Source organism: Halichoerus grypus, chromosome 5 (assembly GCF_964656455.1).
Source record: "Halichoerus grypus chromosome 5, mHalGry1.hap1.1, whole genome shotgun sequence".
Lineage (NCBI taxonomy): Eukaryota > Metazoa > Chordata > Mammalia > Carnivora > Phocidae > Halichoerus > Halichoerus grypus.
In genome coordinates, this window is record NC_135716.1 from 88,301,601 (window position 1) to 88,322,655 (window position 21,055).

At 39.8% G+C, this 21,055-nt stretch overlaps 1 protein-coding gene across 1 annotated transcript in view; it reads left to right on the top strand.

Moving 5' to 3' along the window:
• Positions 1 to 21,055, top strand: part of NOTCH2 (notch receptor 2) — a 169,926-nt gene that overhangs the window by 72,016 nt on the left and 76,855 nt on the right. Inside the window, exons 3-5 of the mRNA XM_036090102.2 lie at positions 598 to 857; positions 5,061 to 5,396; positions 16,075 to 16,197. Of these exons, the coding sequence (XP_035945995.2) occupies positions 598 to 857; positions 5,061 to 5,396; positions 16,075 to 16,197 (719 nt within the window). The remainder of the gene's footprint in view (positions 1 to 597; positions 858 to 5,060; positions 5,397 to 16,074; positions 16,198 to 21,055) is intronic.

The following is a 21,055-nucleotide window of genomic DNA, read 5'->3' on the forward strand; positions in this document are numbered from 1 at the left end:
CCATCATAGAGAAATGTAACCCCGGAACATAACCCAGAAATCTAGATATAGGCCAGTTGATGTCTCAATAGAAACAAGAAAAGAAGAACTTATTATTTCTCAGTGCCTAATTGAGAGAAAGCACATGATATTTTATATATTCTAAATTGGAGAGGATAAGAGGGTCAGTCCATGCATTATCATGTGAATGTCTTAATCCTATCAAATGACTTAGTCAAAATGAGAAAGGTAATGAATTTAAACAGACAAGTATCAACAGTGCTGCACAAAAAAGTGCTATTTCACCATACCCGCCTGTACTTACATGAGAAAAGCTGTGGTTGCATTTTGCCTTTGATAAGGATTGTGCTGACTGGCCATGGCAGACCATGCTGGGTCACCCACCTGGTATTCTGTCACCTACTAAGACTCAAAGGACATGAGAGTGTGTGGTTAAGTTCTCTAAGCACTTCTGAACTAAGGCAGTTTTACAGGTTGTACCTTTAGGTCTCTCAATTCATAGTCTAGTGTTTTCTTGAATGCACTGCATTATCTTGTAAAGTTTTCGGACTTACAAGAAGTCAGGTGTTTTCATGGACTCCTCTCTTTTCCATACAGATGTCCGGAGGGTTTCTTGGGAGAATATTGTCAACATCGAGACCCCTGTGAGAAGAACCGCTGCCAGAATGGTGGGACGTGTGTGGCCCAGGCCATGCTGGGGAAAGCCACATGCCGATGTGCCCTGGGGTTCACAGGCGATGATTGCCAGTACTCGACCACTCACCCCTGCTTTGTTTCTCACCCCTGCCTGAATGGAGGCACCTGCCACGTGCGTAGCCGGGATGACTATGAGTGCACCTGCCAAGTTGGTTTTACAGGTAACAAATGTGACTCAGGGCCCTATTTTCCTATTCTCAGCAGATACCTTTCTTTAGCATCCCTTAGATCTTGACATGTTGCTCTTTTTTTTTTTTTTTTTTTTTAAAGATTTTATTTATTTATTTGAGACAGAGAGAATGAGAGAGAGAGAGCACATGAGAGGGGGGAGGGTCAGAGGGAGAAGCAGACTCCCTGCCGAGCAGGGAGCCCGATGCGGGACTCGATCCAGGGACTCCAGGATCATGACCTGAGCCGAAGGCAGTCGCTTAACCAACTGAGCCACCCAGGCGCCCTGACATGTTGCTCTTAAGGATCGTCTAACTCTGGTGTACATTTAACATTATGATAAGGAACTAGAGTGTTCCAGACAACTATCTTTAACTCCCTTTTGAGAGTTCTAAGAGGGGAGAAAGAGAAAGAGAAAGGCAGAAGTATTTGACTGCCTAAAGTATATATGTCAAGATTGGGGATCAGAACTTTACTTCACCGTCACTAGAAGAAAAGCTGTCTGTGCTATTGATTACTTACTTCTTGACGTTGAGGGCACTGGTTTTTCTGGTTTTCTGTATTCTGACTATTCCTTTTGCTTCTGCATTGCCTTGTCCTCATCTGTTAAATTTTTGTGTTCCTTGGAACTCTGTTTTGAGCCCTCTTTTGAGCCATATCACAGCTCCCCCAGCTCACTATCTCCAATGGCTTCAGCTGTCATTATCTTCCTCAGTTGCTGGTGACTCTTATAGTCACCCTTTTCACTCAACCCCTACCCCGACATTCAGGCTCGTATTTCTAACTGTCTGATGCATATTATCCTTGGAAACTCGACAAGTACCTCACACTCAACATGTTGATATAAATGGGTGGTGGTGATGTATAGCCCACCTATTTCAAACTAGACCCCCCCTTCTCCCTTACCCCACTTAGACTCGGGCCCCTAACCTAGCCACAAAGCACCTCTCACCTGTCTGCTGTTCTCCATTTCCTTTCCTGCTCTGCAGTTGAGGTCTAGCCTTGTCCATGTTGGTGACAGCTCAGCCCATACCTGGGCTCCTGCAGTTGCTTCCTAACTGGTTTCCTTGCCTTTACTTTCTCCCTGTCTTGTTCACCTGTCCCATTGCCACATCTTTGATCATAAATGCCAATCCTCTCACAAACTCACCTGCTTACAAAGCCTAATGACTTTTTATCATCCGCAGAGTCAACTGCAAACTCTTTTACATGGCTTCCATAGCCCATCATGGTCTCAGCCTTACATCTTTTTATAGCTTCACTTCCCACAAGCATCTAGCTCTAGTCGCACCAACAACATTCTCATCATTTCCGAAAATGTCATACTTCCTGTTGCCTCCATGCTGTTGCACACCCCTTTGCCTGGAATGCCCTTTTCTATAATTGGTGATTGCCCAATGTTACTTAAAATTCTGTCTTAGTGACTTTTTTGTGATTCTTTTAGGCAGTTAGTCTCTATGTTCTATTATCCTATGTGTCACATTTTATTGTAATAATTTTTTTAATATGTCTCTTATCTGACTAGATTATGAGTTCTTCAGAGGTGGGTTTGAGCTTTATTCAAAATGAACCACAGATGTTTATTAAGTTAGATGAGGAAAGCAGAACCATTCACTATTTTGTCCCTTGCTACACCAGCAATTCTGTAAATTTGATAAAAACTAAAAACATACTCAGTAAACTAGACTGGATCAGTTAGTTTGGAATACTTGTTTTACTGATTTTTCATTAAAAGGTGTTGGTAGGGGTAGAGGATAGTTAGAATGGTCCATTATCTTCATCATGACCATGACAGAATTGTTGCTGTGATTCATTGAAGAGATTTGGTGGTTAAAAGAATATTTTTTTCCCTGATTGTCATTTTTGAATTGTTTTGCTCCACAAACAAAGGGAAGGCATAGCCATTTAAAACATTTTAAACCTGACTAGTGGAAATGGCAGTAATGTCTTCTTAATAATTAAAATGTTACTCTGAAATGATCCCCATGTTAAAACTTCTTCCTTTGCCATTAAAAGGAACTCTTCTTGGTGTTCTGCAGGGCTCTGATTATTTTCACACATCTGCCATTTTTGTCTGTCTTTAGGAATTACAACAGTTAAGTTTACCCTTTTGGTTTTGTGGTAGCCCTTATACTCCATCTAGTCAGACCTTCTTAGCTTATCTCCACTCATAGTTGAAGAAACAGAGGTGGGGAGTTAGTGCATGTACATAGCGTAGGTTCAGGGACCTTTCTGTTTCAGTTGTAGGCAAATACTCTATACACACGGTAGCCAGAAGGAACCATTTTTGTCTCTTCTCCAGTGTAGGTAAGTTCCTCTCAGAGGAATGAAGAAAAAAAAGGAAGAAGAATTTTTAGTTCCTTCTTTTTCTCTCTGCTTAGCATCCTGAGACACATGTGCTGTGCCCGTTTTTTTGTTTTTTTAAGATTTTATTTACTTGAGAGAGAGAGAGTGCACAAGTGGGGGGAGGAGCAGAGGGAGAAGCAGACCCCCCACTGAGCAGGGAGCTGGACACGGGGCTCAATCCCAGGACCCCAGAATCAAGACCTGAGCTGAAAGCAGATGCTTAACCGACTGAGCCACCCAGGCGCCCCTGCTGTGCCCAAATTTTTATTGTACCTTTCCCCTTTGATGTGACATTCCTTGATAGAGAGCACTTCTGTGTGCTCATGTGTCATCTCCTTCTTCCTTTTAGAAAAGCTGTCATGGCTTTCATTTGTTTTTCTATGGATGTTTACCTAGACAACCGATTGGAATACTAACAAGTTCAGGGGGTTCTCATAATCTTTAGCTAAAAACAAAAAGCTTAAGCTGATGAAAACAAAAATCCATATGAATACCAGATTTACTAATAGCATGGGAATTTTTTTTTTTCTCTGTCCTTCTGTCTCAAAGACATGCTGTAGGATCCAGCACATCGGAGTCTCCTGGCTTCCTCTTATATTTTCCTACCTGAGAGTCCATAAGACTTACCTTTCTAGACCTTTATTCTCGTGACAGCTTCTAGTTTTTTTTCATAGATAAATAGCCAGAGATTCTTCATCCTCTTCAAACACATCAAGCAATATTTATAGCAAGACCACAATTAATAAAATGTTTCCCAGGTTATGTGTGTGGGTTGTGTTTAAAGGAAATAGAAGTAGCATTGACTTGTTTCTTTCTTTTTTTTTTTTTTTTTAAAGATTTTATTTATTTATTTGACAGAGACACAGTGAGAGAGGGAACACAAGCAGGGGGAGTGGGAGAGGGAGAAGCAGGCTTCCCGCTGAGCAGGGAGCCCGATGCGGGACTCGATCCCAGGACCCTGGGATCATGACCTGAGCCGAAGGCAGACGCTTAACGACTGAGCCACCCAGGTGCCCCAGCATTGACTTGTTTCTATCATATAAGCGATCTGTTTAGTAACTATATATTGCGGAAAAGATCAATGCATTTTATTCACTCAGAAGACATGCTTTGAGAGCCTACTACCGGGATCCAGCCCTTGCCTGTGTGGTGTGTGATACAATAAATGGAAGCAGCAAATTTGGAGTGTGTGTGTACATGTACAGATGTGTGTGAGAGAGTGATTTAGGGAGCTGAGAAGGGCAATAGGGAAATTTCTTTTTTTTTTTTTTTAAAGATTTTATTTATTTATTTGACAGAGAGAGAGACAGCGAGAGAGGGAACACAAGCAGGGGGAGTGGGAGAGGGAGAAGCAGGCTTCCCGCTGAGCAGGGAGCCCGATGCGGGGCTCGATCCCAGGACCTGGGACCATGACCTGAGCCGAAGGCAGACGCCTAATGACTGAGCCACCCAGGCGCCCCAATAGGGAAATTTCTGAGTAGAGTTATCAAGTGGGAGTTCACTAGGTAAACAAAAAGGAAGATGGCATTCCAAACAGAGGCGCAGCTTATGCAAAGACAAGGTGTGAGTCAGGAGGTAGGATGGCATCCTACAAGGAGGGGCTTCATACGACTAGCCTACAGTCCCCTCCGTGTGCTCCCCTGAGTCTTTGTATTTGGCTGAGGGCCCCAGGGAGGGCCTGTATCAGGTGATCTTGAGGAGGCTCTGGTTTGGGCTTCCTGTGAAGTTCAGAGAGCTTAGGGATTCTCCACACAGTAACTGATGTTGGGTGGGTGGGAGACGTGCGATGGTGACGATGGGGCTGGCTCCCACTTCAGTGGGCAGCACTGAGTTCTGTTCTTCTTCCTTAGGTAAGCTGTGCCAGTGGAGTGATGCTTGCCTGTCTCATCCCTGTGCAAACGGAAGTACCTGTACCACCGTGGCCAACCAGTTCTCCTGCAGATGCCTCACAGGCTTCACAGGACAGAAGTGTGAGACTGATGTCAATGAGTGCGACATTCCAGGACGGTGCCAGCATGGTGGCACCTGCCTCAACCTACCGGGTTCCTATCAGTGCCAGTGCCCCCAGGGCTTCACAGGCCAGCACTGTGACAGCCCCTACGTGCCCTGTGCACCCTCCCCCTGTGTCAATGGTGGCACCTGCCGGCAGACGGGTGACTTCACGTTTGAATGCAACTGCCTTCCAGGTAAGGAGAGCCCCTAGTGTCCTGAGGTTGGGGGATACACCTTCGGCACAGAAGGAAGGTGGTGGGTTTGGCTCAGTTGCTCCTTTAGGAAATATACTTCCCAGCAGGGAAAAGGGGAAATAAGAATTTTGTGTGGGGTGGGTTGCTGGTGAGGGAAGAGTTTTATGGACTAATAGGGTCCATAAACTGAGTAGGGGGTAATTTAACATGTCAGAGTTTATGATGATGAGTGGCTAGGAAATTGTTTATTGTCCTTTTTGGAGGAACAGCAAGAAATAAGAGAAACAGCTCTGAGAAAGAGATAGATAGGTCTATGGAATGGAAGGGAAGACAATGAGAATTAGATGTCGAAAGATGTGTGTTTAGTAAAGTGCTTTAAACTGAATTGACAATAAAAGTAGGTGATCAACTTTCCTACGTGCTTTCACCTCTGAAGGAGTAATAGATTACTTTCCTACCTACCTAAATGCACCCGCCTACCCTTTTGTAATATTCTGGGCTCCTGGCCCTCTCTGTGTACCCTCTGTGACTTTGGGTAACCTTGCTCTGACTTGAAGCTAGAGAATTTTGGAATTGGGGTAGTGCTGTGTTACTCAATGGGCACTTTTTGATGTGTGCTGATAGAAAAGATATGTACAACCAGACATAACTACAAGAGAGAAGCCAAGAAAAGAGCAATGTATGGGAGCTTGGGGCCCAGGGTTCCATAGAAATGGAGAAAGGAGCAAGCCTGGCCAATTCGCTAACCCCTTGTAAAAATGATGAGGAGGCTGAACACCGAGAATTTTGATTGGGAACAGAACACAAGCAGCTGGAGCAGATGAATTACTAAGCAACAAAGATTCTGTTTTTATACAAATATCCTTAGTACAAAAACAAAAGAAGGAAAACTGTAGGGGGGAGTAAAGTGCTAAGTAAGCAGAATTGCCTCAAAAAGAAGTTGTTCTAGCTATTCTTTCAAAATGGGAATCTTAGATTCTGGTGTTGTGGATGTGGTTCACATATAATGGGATTGTGTGTTTTATCTTTAGGGGATTAAAGGTCATATGTTGGTCCTTGGTATAAAACCAAATGGTAATTAATTCATTTCATTCAGTAAAAATTTATTGACTGCCACTTGTTTTCTGGGCACTGTGCTGTGTGCTTGGAAAAGAGTGATACAAGACGCTGCCACATAATAAAAAACTTTATACCATTTAACTGTAAGCCACAAGAACAAGCTATTAATTGTATTACTTTCAGTTTCTCTTTCAATGAATAGGTAATCATTCTAGACACTAAATAAATTTTATAGACAGAGTATTATTGTCATCCACATTATCTTGTAAAAGACATAACTAAAAGATATCTTTCTTCACTCCCATATTTGTTGGCCATATTCTAAGGGTTAAAGAAGGAGACAGAAATGTAAACAATTTAATTTTACACATATTCTGATATTCTAATAAGCTAGTAGTCTAAGTGGCTAATAATTGAGGTTAGCATGATTTATTGTTGAAAGCTAAATGTGTTTTTTCAGTTTCAAGAAAATTATTTTTAATAGTTGCCCAGAACAAGAGGTTGATTTGTCAGAGAAATACTGACGGGAAGTCAGAGAAGTCAATAAAGGAAGTTTTTAGCTAAGAGAGAGTGATTGTTCACTCCCATAGTCTCTGCATTGTTATCCATTAGCCACGATAAGAACCTTAGGGAATTCTGAGAGTGTGTCCAGGAAAGGATCTGTCAAACCAGAATAGTATCTCCTTCTTGAGAAAGGAAATAACCAGGGATTCCACAGCTGAGAGGCTGCCAGGACTCGTGGGATGGAGTAAGGAGATCTTGGCTGTCTTTTACGCTCTGCTTATAATTTAAAGCAAGACATTTGTTTACTCACTGATGAAGTGTGTGTGTGTGTGTGTGTGTGTGTGTGTGTGTGTGTGTGTGTTGGGGTTCGGGATGGGGATTCAGGGGGTGGGGAGAAATTTGGCAAAGAGAAAACTAACATTTATTCAATGCCTTTTATGAGTTAGGCGCTGTGCCAGGTACTTCTGCATCCATTAGCTCAATTATACAAAAACCTTGGGGATAGGTATTATTATTCTAGTTTTCCCAGGTGAAATAGCTCAAGTGTGGAGATGTTAAGTGATTCACCCAAAGTTGCACAGCTAACATGTGGTTAGGCTGAGGCCTGAAAACCAGACAGGTTATTTCTAAAGCCTCTACGTTTCACTGCATCACACTGCACTGCTTGTCTGTCACTGAAGGTGCTTTGAAAATGTGTGACACTTTTTGTTAAATGCTTTGAGATGTTTGGATTAAAAAAAAGTAGGAGATACTTCTACTTATGATCACATACTCTTTGTTACATATCGACTTATACATGGCACCATGCATACATTTAAGATGGTTAAGTAGACTAGGTCTTGCCTTTTGGGGTCGCATGATCTAAAACAGATGACATCAGCTTAGACAATATATAAAAAGAAATCTAAAAAGAATTCAAAACAATAGATGATGCTGTATGTATTTACACAGTTTGTAAGATTTTATGCTCATTGTTTTTATGTCCCAGGTGGAGTTTGGAAAGTATTAACTTTATTTCCATATAGGGAAATAGTGCCTGGAGATTATTTTTTTCTGAGAAAGTCCTTTTCATAATGCAATACCATTCTCCTTGCCCCTCCTTCCATTGTGCTCCGCACTATTCAAGATACTAAAATGTTACTTAAAATAATAATCACTATCTCAATGTAAATAACACCCTTATTTGAAGAGAATCATTGTTTCAGTTCTAAAAATGGAGAAACCAAGTCAGCAGGAGGGGAAAAGGCTAGTTAGGGTATTAAGCAACTCCCATGTGTGCTCCCTGTCACATTTCAAGTCGTTACACTTTTAATTGAGGCCTACCCTAATCACCCTATTTCATACAGTAACCAACTCCCTCCCCCCTTAATTATTGGCCCTGGTCTACTTTTTCTTTTCTTTTTCTGTAACACTTATCATCTGCTTAGTATATAATTTGCACTATATAATTTACTTCATTATGCCTATTGTTTATTGTCTGTCTTGTCCAAATTCTGCCGCCTCTTCCCCTCTTCAGAGTGAAAGTTAGAATCTTTGTTTTTGTTTAGTGATGTATCCTAAGCACCCCCAAACAGTGCCAAATTCATAATAGGCACACAAATATTTATGGACCAAGTGAGTTTAGTATAATATCATAGTACTGAGAATGTAATTTTGGTCTTCTCATTTTCTTCCTGGTATCATACGTCCTAGACTTAATGTGGCTTCTCCTTTAGTTCTTGTGTACTCTGGTACTGGATAAGAATTTCAGAGTCCTTTTCAACTCTGAAAGTCAGTGAATCGCGCATAGGTTAGTGACTATATTCAAATGGTCAAATTATAGTTCTTTTCCTGCAAAGGACACTATAGTTACTGTGAGTTGATTTTTAAATTTTTATTATTGAAGTATATTTGGCATACAATGTTATATTAGTTTCGGGTGTACAACAGTGATTCGACAGTTTGGTACGTTACACAGTGCTCACCATTGTCCCCATATAACACTATTACGATATTGTAGACTATATTCCCTCTGCTGTACTTTTTACCTCCATGATGTATTTATTTTATTACTGGAAGGTTGTCCCTCTTTATCCCTTTCACCTCTTTTGCCCATCCTCCCACCCCCACTTCCTTTCTGGCAACCACCACTTTATTCTCTATATTTAAGAGTCTGTTTTGTTTTTGAGATTCCACATATAAGTGAAATGATATGGTATTTATTTGTCTTTCTCTGTCTGACTGATTTCACTTAGCATATAATACCCTCTAGGTCCATCCATGTTGTCACTGATGGCAAGATCTCATTCCTTTTTATGGCTGAGTAATGTGAGCCTAGTATTTGAGTTTTACCGTAAGTCTCATGGAGAGGGGATTACAACTGCAAAAATGACTCCTCTTCCGCAACAGAGAAAGAAGCGTTTCTCCACAGAGGGAAGAAGATGGAATATATTCAAGAGGGAACTAATAGAATCAAATCAAGGAACCATATGTCATCTTCTCCTTGGATGATCAACTGTTAATGATCCAGATCCTTTGTGGGCTACCATTAAATAAGTCTTTAGCAGAAGCCCTGAGGAGGGACACTCAGCCAGAATAATTTTAACATAAGAGCAACATAGAAAATGAATTATTGGATCATTGATTCCCAGTATTTTTGGGTTAGGGCCAATTAATGGGGAGAGAATGAGTTGGGCTGGTTTTGTGTTTGTGGATATTTTAAAAAGTAGCACAGGTAATCAGAGAACAGTGGATTGTTTGAGTATGTTGGCTGTGCCTTGTGAGTTCACGGTTGGATTGGCCAGTCCTCGATGTACTTTGCTTTTCTCTGTCTCCTATACCTCTCTATTTCTCTATGATTTTTAAAAATTTTCATAAAAAGCTGTCTGATCCGTCCTCTCCAAACAACGGAGGTTTATTCTTTGTGAACCACCTCTGTACTTTACAGGCTGATTATATGTGATATCCCTATATCATTAAAATAAAGTTTAAGCCCATTTTGTGGTTTTTGTGTCTGAGCTTAAAAACTGTTAGAAGTAATTCCTTCTTGCATTCTCATATGCAGGGGCATGTAACTTTCTCTTGGGTATTGCACTAATCACACTTTGGCACATTTCTCTGGAACAGATGCAGAAATGATCATATCACTTTTCAGAGTACATTATTTTAGTTCCAGTTTTAGTTGACGTTCCTGGAAGTCTTTCCTATTCTCTTATGCTCAGTAGTTTGGACCATGCTATCTCCTTAGCTTTTATCGCCTTCCCCTGCCCACCTTGCCTTTTTATATAGAAATTATTCTTTTCTATTTTTTTTAAAGATTTTATTTATTTAATTGACAGAGAGAGAGAGAGAGACAGCGAGAGAGGGAACACAAGCCGGGGGAGTGGGAGAGGGAGAAGCAGGCTTCCTGCCAATCAGAGAGCCCGATGCAGGGCTTGATCCCAGGACCCTGGGATCATGACCTGAGCCAAAGGCAGTCGCTTAACCAACTGAGCCACCCAGGTGCCTGAAATTATTCTTTAAAAAAAAAATGATTTTATTTATTTATTTAGAGAGAGAGCATGAGTCGGGGAGGAGCAAAGGGAGAGAAAGAGAATCTCCAGCAGACTCCACGCTGAGCACAGAGCCCAACACAGGGCTCCATCCCACAACCCTGAGATCATGACCTGAACCAAAATCAAGAGTTAGATGCTCAACTTACTGAGCCACCCAGGTGCCCCTAGAGCTTATTCTTTATCATGTGTCAAAGGCACCTATTTCACTGAAATGCCTTCTATGTTCCCAATCCCCATGGGGATTGGAGACCTCCCTAAGGTCTTTTGGTAATTTGTATACCTCTAGCACAGCACTTACCACACTGATGGTTTATTTGTTCATCTTTCCCAGTAGACACACTCGTTTTAACTCTTCCTCCCAGTACCCAACTTAGTGCATGGTCCAAAATTGAGACCCAGTGAATATTTGACAAATGAATGAATTGAATGTGATAGAAAAGAGAATTATTTTATTCCATAACTTAAAAATATATATACCGAATTTCTTTCTTTTGATTCACCTTAATCATTTCTTTGACTTTTTCAGTGATGAATTTAGAAGGGTGGAGATCATTAGGGAGATATCAAGAGAGGCGTGTAGGAGCAGTAGCCTGTGTGGGTGGTGGGGCTTGGGGCTACATGGACCAGTCACGAGGGCCAGCGAGCTCATCTGGGCCCATTTGGAGAATGGAAGATGTGTGCCAAGAAAACCAGCGGGACAGATATGGGACCAGTTTGCTTTTGTGTCAGATTTGTTCTTGGGGGGTTGGGGAAGAAAGTAGACTTGCAGCTCTTTTTTGCCTTTGTCCAGTTTCATATATTCCTGGTTTTTTCCTCACTCTTTCATCCCTGCAGACTAAAGCTCTTCCAGAGGACTTTTAGCCTGGTTTGAGAGAATCCTAGTTATGTCATCTCATCTTCCTCTTTCTGCTCTCTTCTTTATATCTCTCCACAAGCCTTTCCACCCTCACACATCCCAGCATGTGAAAATGGAAAGATACGGATGCTTTCTTGAGAGATGCTCTTCTCTGTGTGGGATGACAAGTTCAAAAGATTCTTTTCTGCTCCCCACCCTCACTGTCATCATTTATCAGTTACGTGGGCCATGGTTTTATAACAGCACAGTCTTAAAATGTTCCTTCTAAGTTTAATTTCTCTCCTTTTGGCCTTTTAAGGATGTGAGTTGGCTTTAAGCAGTAGACTCCTTTTAGTACGGTCATGTGAGCCTCTTTGTAAATCTGCTACATCCATCCCACCCACAGGTCTGGAGACTTGTCTGTTTCCCTTTCCCCTAGAACCTTAAAATACATTTTTATGAAGTGATTGCACTGTAACTTATTCATATAAGCCTTACCACCACCTCCCCTTCTTGGGTGGACTTTCTTACAAGAATTTGCTAGCTATTTCCTAAAAGAGGTCTGTATCTCTATTTTTAAAGCATAAATCCTGTCTTAACTCTGGAGGAGAACTGATTTGGCTTGAGTTTTCTCAGACATGGGAACTTTTAACCTTAGGTTAGTTTTTCAGATTTTTGCAAGGGAACTCTGGGGTCCCAGACAGCATACTGATTGAAACTGGTTCAGTACTGACTCCTGCCTATTAGCCATGTAAACTTGGATAAGTCAGCCATATGGCCCTCAACTTCTTCATCTGTAACATAAAAGGATCAGAGTAGATAATCTCTAAGGGCTGTTTTGATTCTATTCATATATAATAGTATTAGCTAATATGTATGGATCACTTGTCATGCATCAGGGACTGTTTTAAGTGCATTTCCCCTAATATAATAGCTTTATTGAGATATAATTTGCATACCATATAATTTGCTCTTTAAAGTGTACAATTCAGTAGTTTTCAGTGTATTCACAGGTACGTGTAATCATCACCACAATCAATTTTAGAACATTTTTATCACTCCAGAAGGAACCCTGTACCATCAGCAGTCACATTGCCTTGGTCCCTAATTCTCCCCCAGCACCAGGCAACTACTAATCTACTTTCTGTCCCTATAGATTTGCCTGCTCTGGACATTTCATATAAATGGAAACATATGTGGTCATTTGTGATTGGCTTCTTTCACCTAATGTTTTCGAAGTTCATTCATGTTATAGGAGGTGTCAGTGCTTCCTTCCTTTCATGGCTTAATAATATTCCGTTGTAGATTCACCACATTTCCCCCCTACTTTTTAAAAATTGAAGTGTAATTAACATACAATGTTATATTAGTTTCATATGTAAAACATTGATTCAGCAATCCTATATGTTACTCAGTGCTCACCACATTTTATTTATCCATTCATCAGTTAATTGACATTTGGGCTGCTTCTGCTTTTTTGGCTATTATGAATAATGCCACTGTGAACATTCTTATACAAGTTTTTGTGTGGACATGTATTTTCATTTCTCTTGGGTCTATATTTAAGACGGGAATTTCTGGGTGATATGGTAACTCTGTTTAACCTTTTCAGGAACTGCCAGATTGTTCCAAAGTGGCTGTACTATTTTACATTTCAACCAGCAGTATATGAGAGTTCCAATTTCTCCACATCCTCACCAACACTTATTATTGTCTGTTTTTTTATGGCCATCCTAGTTGGTGTGAGGTGACATCTCATTGTGGTTTTGATGGGCATTTCCGTGTGATAGCTAATGACGTTGAGCATCTTTTCATGTGCTTATGGCCATTTGTATATCATCTTTGGAGAAATGTCTGTTCAAGTCCTTTACCCATTCTATAATGGGCTATTTGCCTTTTTATTATTATATTATTTATACTGTATTTTTATTATTGCTCTAAGAGTTCTTTATATGTCCTGGATACAAGTCTCTTATCAGATAAATGATTTACAAATATTTTCTCTCATCCCGTGGGCTGTCTTTTCACTTTCTTGATGGTATCTTTTGAAGGCCAAATGTTTTTAATTTTGATGAAGTCCAAACTTTCTAATTTTTCTTTTGTTGCTTGTGCTTTTGTTCATATTTATGAAAGCTTTGCCTAGCCCAAGTCACAAAGATTCACTCCTATCTTTTCTTACAAGAGTCTTATAATTTTATTAATTTTTGTTATGGTATAGGAAAGAGGTCCAATTTATTCTTTTGCCTGTAGATGTTCAATTGTCCCAGCACCATTTACTGAATTAAGTGCTCTGTGTATCTAACTAATTTATTCTTTATAGTAACCCTTTGTGGTAGACTCTGTTTATTCCCCCCAGAGAGGAAAGAAAGTTCCAGTATCTTGCCCCTGTTCACTCACCTATTGCATGGGAAGGTGAGTGGGACATTGCATGGGAAGGTTAAAAGTTGAACCTAGGCCCCAGAGGCCATGCTTTAATCATGAATTAATTCTTAGCAACTTGCCTTCTTACCTACTTACCTTTGACAGGGAAGAACTACCTTGAAAATAGTCAGTCAGTCATAAAAAGAAAACATTTTATTTCTTATAGTTGTGGTTATGCTGAAATGCTTCTGCTTTCTTAATCTGTCTGTGGTTGGTGAATTCAGTTAGTTGTAGCGTTGGCTGATATAAATTTAGGGTCACAGTTTCAATTCCTAATAGTTTGGCTACCAGGGCTTTATCACCTCCCTGACACTGTAGTCAACCATATTAGTCTTAGTCACCAGAGAGATCAAGTTACCAGTTCCAGAATACCACTAGACCACACAGGTTCCAGCAGTGGTGAGCCAGCAGCCCTATTTCCCTCCCACACTCTAAAACTCTATCTTTAACTCTTCTAAGGAATGTTTCCATTAAGAGCACTGGAGTAGGAGCAAAGACCTCAGTTCTTGTTCAGACACTGTTACTCAGTGGATCTGTAGATTTGCCCTTACTTTATCTTAATTATGGGTGGGCTTAAACCAGAATTTTCTGAGTCAGTTCATCTGTAAGACTTTCATACAATTAAACAGATATATGAGTAATACGGTAAATTTTTAAAAATCTGAGTCTGTAAAAATTTTCACAGTCTTTCTCAAGCTTACTTAATGATTCATCTGCTTGAATGGACTGAATACCAAATGCCCAGAGAAATAGAATTCTCCTTAGGCAAGCTTTCAATTATCCCCATCTTCTATGAAGTGATTTCCTTTGGTGTCAGTAATTTTTTTTGCTACTTGGTTTATACCCATTTACATGACTGCCGCTTTATTCAGAGAAACCAGCCATGTTGCAGTGTAACAAAGCAGCTGTAGAATACCACAGGGGCTTGTGGTAGGAGTGAATAAAGCAAGGTGTGATTGCTGTCTGTCCCACTCACCAGACTGTAAATACCCCAAAAGCAGGGACATTCTGTCTTTTTTACTCACAGTTACATCCCCAGTGCCTAGTATAAGACCCGGTAAGTGTTTTGAGTGAGAGAAGAAGAACCTTAGGGACATTTTGAAGAGACCAAATACTTAGTCATACTATATTTCAAATAGGAGAATGATCAGTTGAAAATTCAGTTTTAGGGGCGCCTGGGTGGCTCAGTCGTTAAGCGTCTGCCTTCGGCTCAGGTCATGATCCCGGGGTCCTGGGGTCGAGCCCCGCACCGGGGTCCTGGGATCGAGCCCCACATCAGGCTCCCTGCTCCGCGGGAAGCCTGCTTCTCCCTCTCCACTCCGTCTGCTTGTGTTCCTGCTCTCGCTGTGTCTCTCTCTGTCAAATAAATAAATAAAATCTTTAAAAAAAAAAAAAGAAAATTCAGTTTTAAAGCTGGTAGTCTTCTATTTTAATAGCTAAGGGATTTGGTAGCCAAGGAGAAAGGAAAAAGCTCAATATATAAATTACAGAGAAACACACTGTGGGCAGTTAGGGTGAAGTTTGGTGTGTTGGTTTCATTTTTCATAAAAGGGAAAATCAAGAGGAAGGAAGTAATGCCATAAATGTGGAGAGAAGGATGAAGAACTTGAAGGGTTGGTAAATTTAATTAATAATAATGCCACCCCATTTTCAGATAGCTTTTTATGTTTATAATGCACTTTACTCATGATATGGCACTAGAAAGGCAGGTTGGGCAGGTGGAATCTGCCTCATTTTACAGGTGAGGAAGCTAATTCAGAGTTTGTAATTTACCATGTGTTAAATAGCTTATAGGTAGTGAGGTTGGAACTTGACCCATATCTTCAGACTGTGTGTGAGCTCAATATTTTTCTTTTATTTCCCACCCCAACCTAGTTTTCCCAAGCAAACATCCTAAGAAGAAAGTAAATGAATTTAAATTTAATTAGGTGATCTTTTATCTATTCTTCCCATTAATCTAGCATGGAGCTGGGGAAAATCTAATATCCCCCCCCCCACCTTTTTTAAGAACCAGTGAATAGTTATCTAAGTAGACATTTATCTTCACTGGGATTTTATTTCATAAAAACACTTTGAAATACTTGTGAGGTAACTGCGAAGGCATGTCATTGGCATCATGAGTCACTTTAACTGTCTAGCTTCTCTTGAGGCAAGAGAAGACAGAAGATTGGGCAATTTTTTGTATGGTGAGTCCTGGGTTAACCAGCTGCTAGCTCCTGAAATGAAATAATGAAGTAGGTCTGTTCTGATGACCATGTTCTGTAGAAGAGCTGATGACTTACTTCTGCATGAGAATTCATTATTTTCTCTGTTCTTCTCTATCCAGGTTTTGAAGGGGTCACCTGTGAGCGGAATATTGATGACTGCCCTAACCACAAGTGTCAGAATGGAGGGGTTTGTGTGGATGGGGTTAACACTTACAACTGCCGCTGCCCCCCTCAGTGGACAGGTATGCACACTGTGGTAAATCAGTCAGAATGGGACATGGATTGGTAACCAGAGGAAGGCTGTTACTGAAGTGGGCACCTTTTACAAGGGTCTCTGTGCTACATCACTGGGTATAGTGCTAACCCCATATGTTCTCCTATGCTCATTTAAAGAAAAATATTTTCATAGGTATTTATTGGGCCACTGCTCTGAACTCAGTACCTCAGCACCATGCTAAGGTGCTATGGCAGATATGAGAGAAAAGCATTACTGACAGACTCTGAGGTCTGGGAAAAGCAGCACATTGCCTAGGATATAGCAGATACTTAATACATATTTGAGAGGAAAAGAACATAGTTAACCATGAAAATATAAATGTTGTCACCACACTTACAAAAAAATAGGTACTATGTGAAATAATTGATGTGTTCACTAATCTTACTGTGGTAATCATTTTGCTACACAGTCTATAAACATATATCAAATCATCACATTGTATACTTTATTTTTTTACATTGTATACTTTAAACTTATACAATGTTATATGTCAAAAATATCTCAGTAAAGCTAGAAAAAAAAAACTGCAACTTAAGTTTTGGTATAGTATCAAAGAATAATCATAATTATATGAAAGGCTATTAAAATACTCTTCTTTCTTCCAACTAAAAAGTAAAAATATAAGTTATATACACTACAAGAGTTCAGAGCTTATTCATGGACAGAAATCTATCTCATCTTATTGCCATGTCCTCTAATTATGCAAAGGGTTGGGCAGGCACCCTTGATATTATTTTTATGACATCCATCTACGTTTCTATTTTTTTCCTTTTTTGTATCCCTTTTTGCACATAGGACAAGGATAGATTTTTCAGCCTCAGACATTAGTCTTGCTTAATTTTACAACCTCTTGAAGTGTCTGATGTTGTCTTAGGCAGATTTTCCACTTATTTTTGAAAGTTAAGTGATTTTATGCAGACATTTGGTTCTAATTTCTGTTTATATCTATTTATCTAACTGAAAGTGGAAACAATTAAGAACTGATTAAGTGACTAAGAACTAAGCCTTTTTGAGAGAACTTGATGATTTAATGTGGAAATCCAAGAATAAGTTAATGTTATAAGGAAGAAACTTCAGGGGCGCCTGGGTGGCTCAGTCGGTTAAGTGGCTGCCTTGGCTCAGGTCATGCTCTCAGGGTCCTGGGATTGAGCCCCGCATCGGGCTCCCTGCCCAATGGGCAGCCTGCTTCTCCCTCTCCACTGCTTGTGCTCTTGCATGCGTACTCTCGCTCTCAAATAAATAAATAAATAAAATCTTTAAAAAAAAAATAAGGAAGAAACTTCAGCACCAGTGAGGAATTTTGCCCAGCAAAGAAGCCTTGATGTTGGATTGCTGCCATTACTATCTGGTATTCTTTAGAATCTCCAAATTACTTTCCCTTATCTGTAGGAGCTAATTATTTAGAGTACTCTTTAGACCTGTACACTATGAATAGAAAAAGATTAAAAGGGTTTAAAACTTTAGTAACATGATTTCCTGGAAGGGCACACATTTTTTATTTTAATCTCCAAGCTGTCCTTTTTTATACTTTTCCACTGGGTTTCCCTAGAATTGGACTTCCCTAGAATTTCTTCTTGGTGTCTTGATCCTAGGACTTCACTCCCAACACTCTGCACTTTGTCATATTATCTCTTCTCTTTAGCTTTTGCTGTTTCTCTGGTAGATTTTTTTCAGAGGCCATTTTTCTTTTCAACTCAAAAAAATTACTGTGAAGTTCATTACATGACAGTAATAACTGGAAAGATTTAAATTTTTCTCTTTTTAATGATCCTTACAGTAGTATTGGACAGGATGAGGTGCTCGTTAGGAACTTGACCCCATCCTAATCTCTCCTTTGTTGTATATGGTACTAAGGCTTCTGATGCCAATGAAGATTAAATGATACTGTGATTTCACTGCTGAGTTTTCCTTGCTGCTATACTCTGTTTTCTGCCTTGATACTAATTAGGAAGGTGCATTCTTGGGGAAGCTCTCCCAGGGAAATGATATTTTATCAAAATTTCTTACCCCAAGATGTTTAATAAGTACCTCTTTTTATGAAAGTCCTTATAACATGTTTCTTTCTCCATGTGTTTTTGTATTTTCTATAAAGGATGGCAGATTTCTGAATAAGCTCAATGTGACAATATTTATTTCTTTTGATCTGCTGTCATTTAAAGTGACTCTCAAGGGTACCTGGGTGGCTCAGTTGTTAAACGTCTGCCTTCGGCTCAGGTCATGATCCCAGGGTCCTGGGATCAAGCCCCGTATTGGGCTCCCTGCTCAGCAGGAAGCCTGCTTCTCCCTCTCTCACTCCCCCTGCTTGTGTTCCCTCTCTCGCTGTGTCTCCCTGTCAAATAAATAAATAAAATCTTTAAAAAAAAAAAATAAAGTGACTCTCAGTCTTTGGTTTCCCACCACAGGTTTCCTTCCTCTTTTTCACTCATGCCGATTCTTTGATTTCCAGTGGCAGCCTTGTTTTTTGCTATCCCCATCAGTAACAGGATCATGTCTGAGGTCTTTCCTCTGCTATATGAATTCCTTCCTAGTCTCAACCCTGTTTACTTATCCAGTCTTCGCATGCATCCAACAGCAGTAAGAACTGCTTCCAGTTCTCCTGTATCTGCTGCATCCTGTGTCTTCACTCACAACATTCCTCTTCCACAGGTTCCCTTCTCTACTCCTCTCCCTGTTGTCCTCACCAGTTTTGCCTGCCTGGCTCAGGTCAAGTGGCTGCCTCCTTCAGGGAACTTTCCGTGACCTCTCTCCAGGCTGAGCTAGGTATTCTCCTCTGGTTCCCTTACTACACTGTACATTCCTCAGTGATAATGCTTGCCATGGTAATATTGGCATTATTATATGGTTGAGGTGAAGGAAATAACGAGTTACAGGATGACTGAACTGTTGCTGGTGATACCAGTTACTACAGCTCTCTACACACCTTTGTTCTCAATAGCATACAGCCGAACTGTTCACCCTCCCAGCCCTCACCTCATTCTGAGAAGAACAGAGAAAAAATTGGGAGTCATAGGGTTCCTATTTCTATTGATATCAGAGCTATAAATTCGGATTAGTATTTTCTGCTTTATGCAAATTAAAGAAATGAATGGGGCTAGGGGCTGGGAGTTAAGTAATGTTTGTTAGTAACCAAATACTGTGCTAATTACAATGTTTTATTTTGTATAATCTTTGTGATAACTGTATTAAGGGTGGAGTTTATTAAATACCCTTTTTACAGATGATGATGGATATACAGAAGGGCTAAACAGTTTACTCCAGGCACATAGTGGTCGGGTTAGGGTTTGCATCTAGCCTTGTTGAACCCCAAGTCTGTGCTCAAATCTCTGGTCTTTTTCTATACAAATTGGCTCTGTGGATTGTCCTTTTTTATTTTTTATTTTTTAAGAATTTTGAATCTTGGGCGCCTGGGTGGCTCAGTTGGTTAAGCAACTGCCTTCGGCTCAGATCATGAGCCTGGGGTCCTGGGATCGAGTCCCGCATCGGGCTCCCTGCTCAGCAGGGAGCCTGCTTCTTCCTCTCCCTCTGCCTAACACTCCCCCTGCTTGTGCCCTCTCTCTTTCTCTCTCTCTCCGTCAAATAAATAAATAAATAAATAATCATAAAATAAAATAAAATAAAAGAATTTTGAATCTTTTTAATAGACAGTGTTCAATTTATAATTTCATTATTCTAGGATGTGGTGATTTATTCTTTATTTTTCTTTCCATTTTAGAAATTTTCCTGGTTACTTTGAAATTAGAAGTCAATATTGAATGAATATTTTATATTCAGTTTGGAGATTTTTTCACTATACCCAAGAGCCTTATTGCAACTTTGTTCAGACTTCCCTCTACAATTTGCAGCTATAGAGTTGAAGCATGAACTGTTTGGTCTGGCTTTTGACACAATAGAAAAAGAAGGGTTGGAGTTAGTCTACTAGGAGAGGAAGTGAAGTTGCCCTGTATCTGAAAAAGAATGGATGGGATTATATAGCTGAAGAAACTAGGTATCAATTTGAAATAAAGGAGATTTGTGAATTTGCCATGGTTTTTTTTTTAATTAAGTTTTTTATTTTAATTCCGGTATAGTTAACATATAGCATTAAATATTTATAAGTTTTTAATGAGAGGAGCCTGATAGGCACTATGTTGTTTTATAAATACATATGCAGAGAAGTTTTGGTCTTTAGTAGCAAGTTCTGGGCTTCAGGATGACCAGAAATTTTCTCCGAGTCTTTTCATGGTTTGATTTGGGATAAATGAGTCAGCTTCCTTTTCTTCAGAAGACTTTATTTGCTATCCATGGAACTAATATCTCTTAGTTACTTTATTGGGGTATTGGGAGAATAAATGGTGCAATAAAAGACCTATTGAGCCTTTCATTTATCATGTAAATTAAATTACATTTAATTTTAATTATAAATTACACTTTCAACCGTAAATTGCAGTTACCACGTAAAACATTCCAGATCCACACTGTTTTATATAGTAGTCACTAGCCATATTTTGCTATTGAGTATCTGAAGTGTGACAGGTCGAACTGAGATGTGCCACAGCTATAAAATACCTGATTTTGAAGACTTAGTATGAAAAGCAAAAGCAGAGTGTCTCACTAATAATGTTTTAAATATTGGTTTAGATACTAAAATGATAGTGTTTTGGATATATTGAGTTAAATAAAATATGATATTAAAATTGATTCCATCAGTTTCTTTTTCTTTTGTTTAAGTGCTACCAGAAAATTTTAAATTAAATCTGTATATCTCATGATATTTTTATTGGACAGCACTACCTTAGGTATGAAGATATTCTATAGGTATTAGCACTGCTCCTACTATGTAGGAG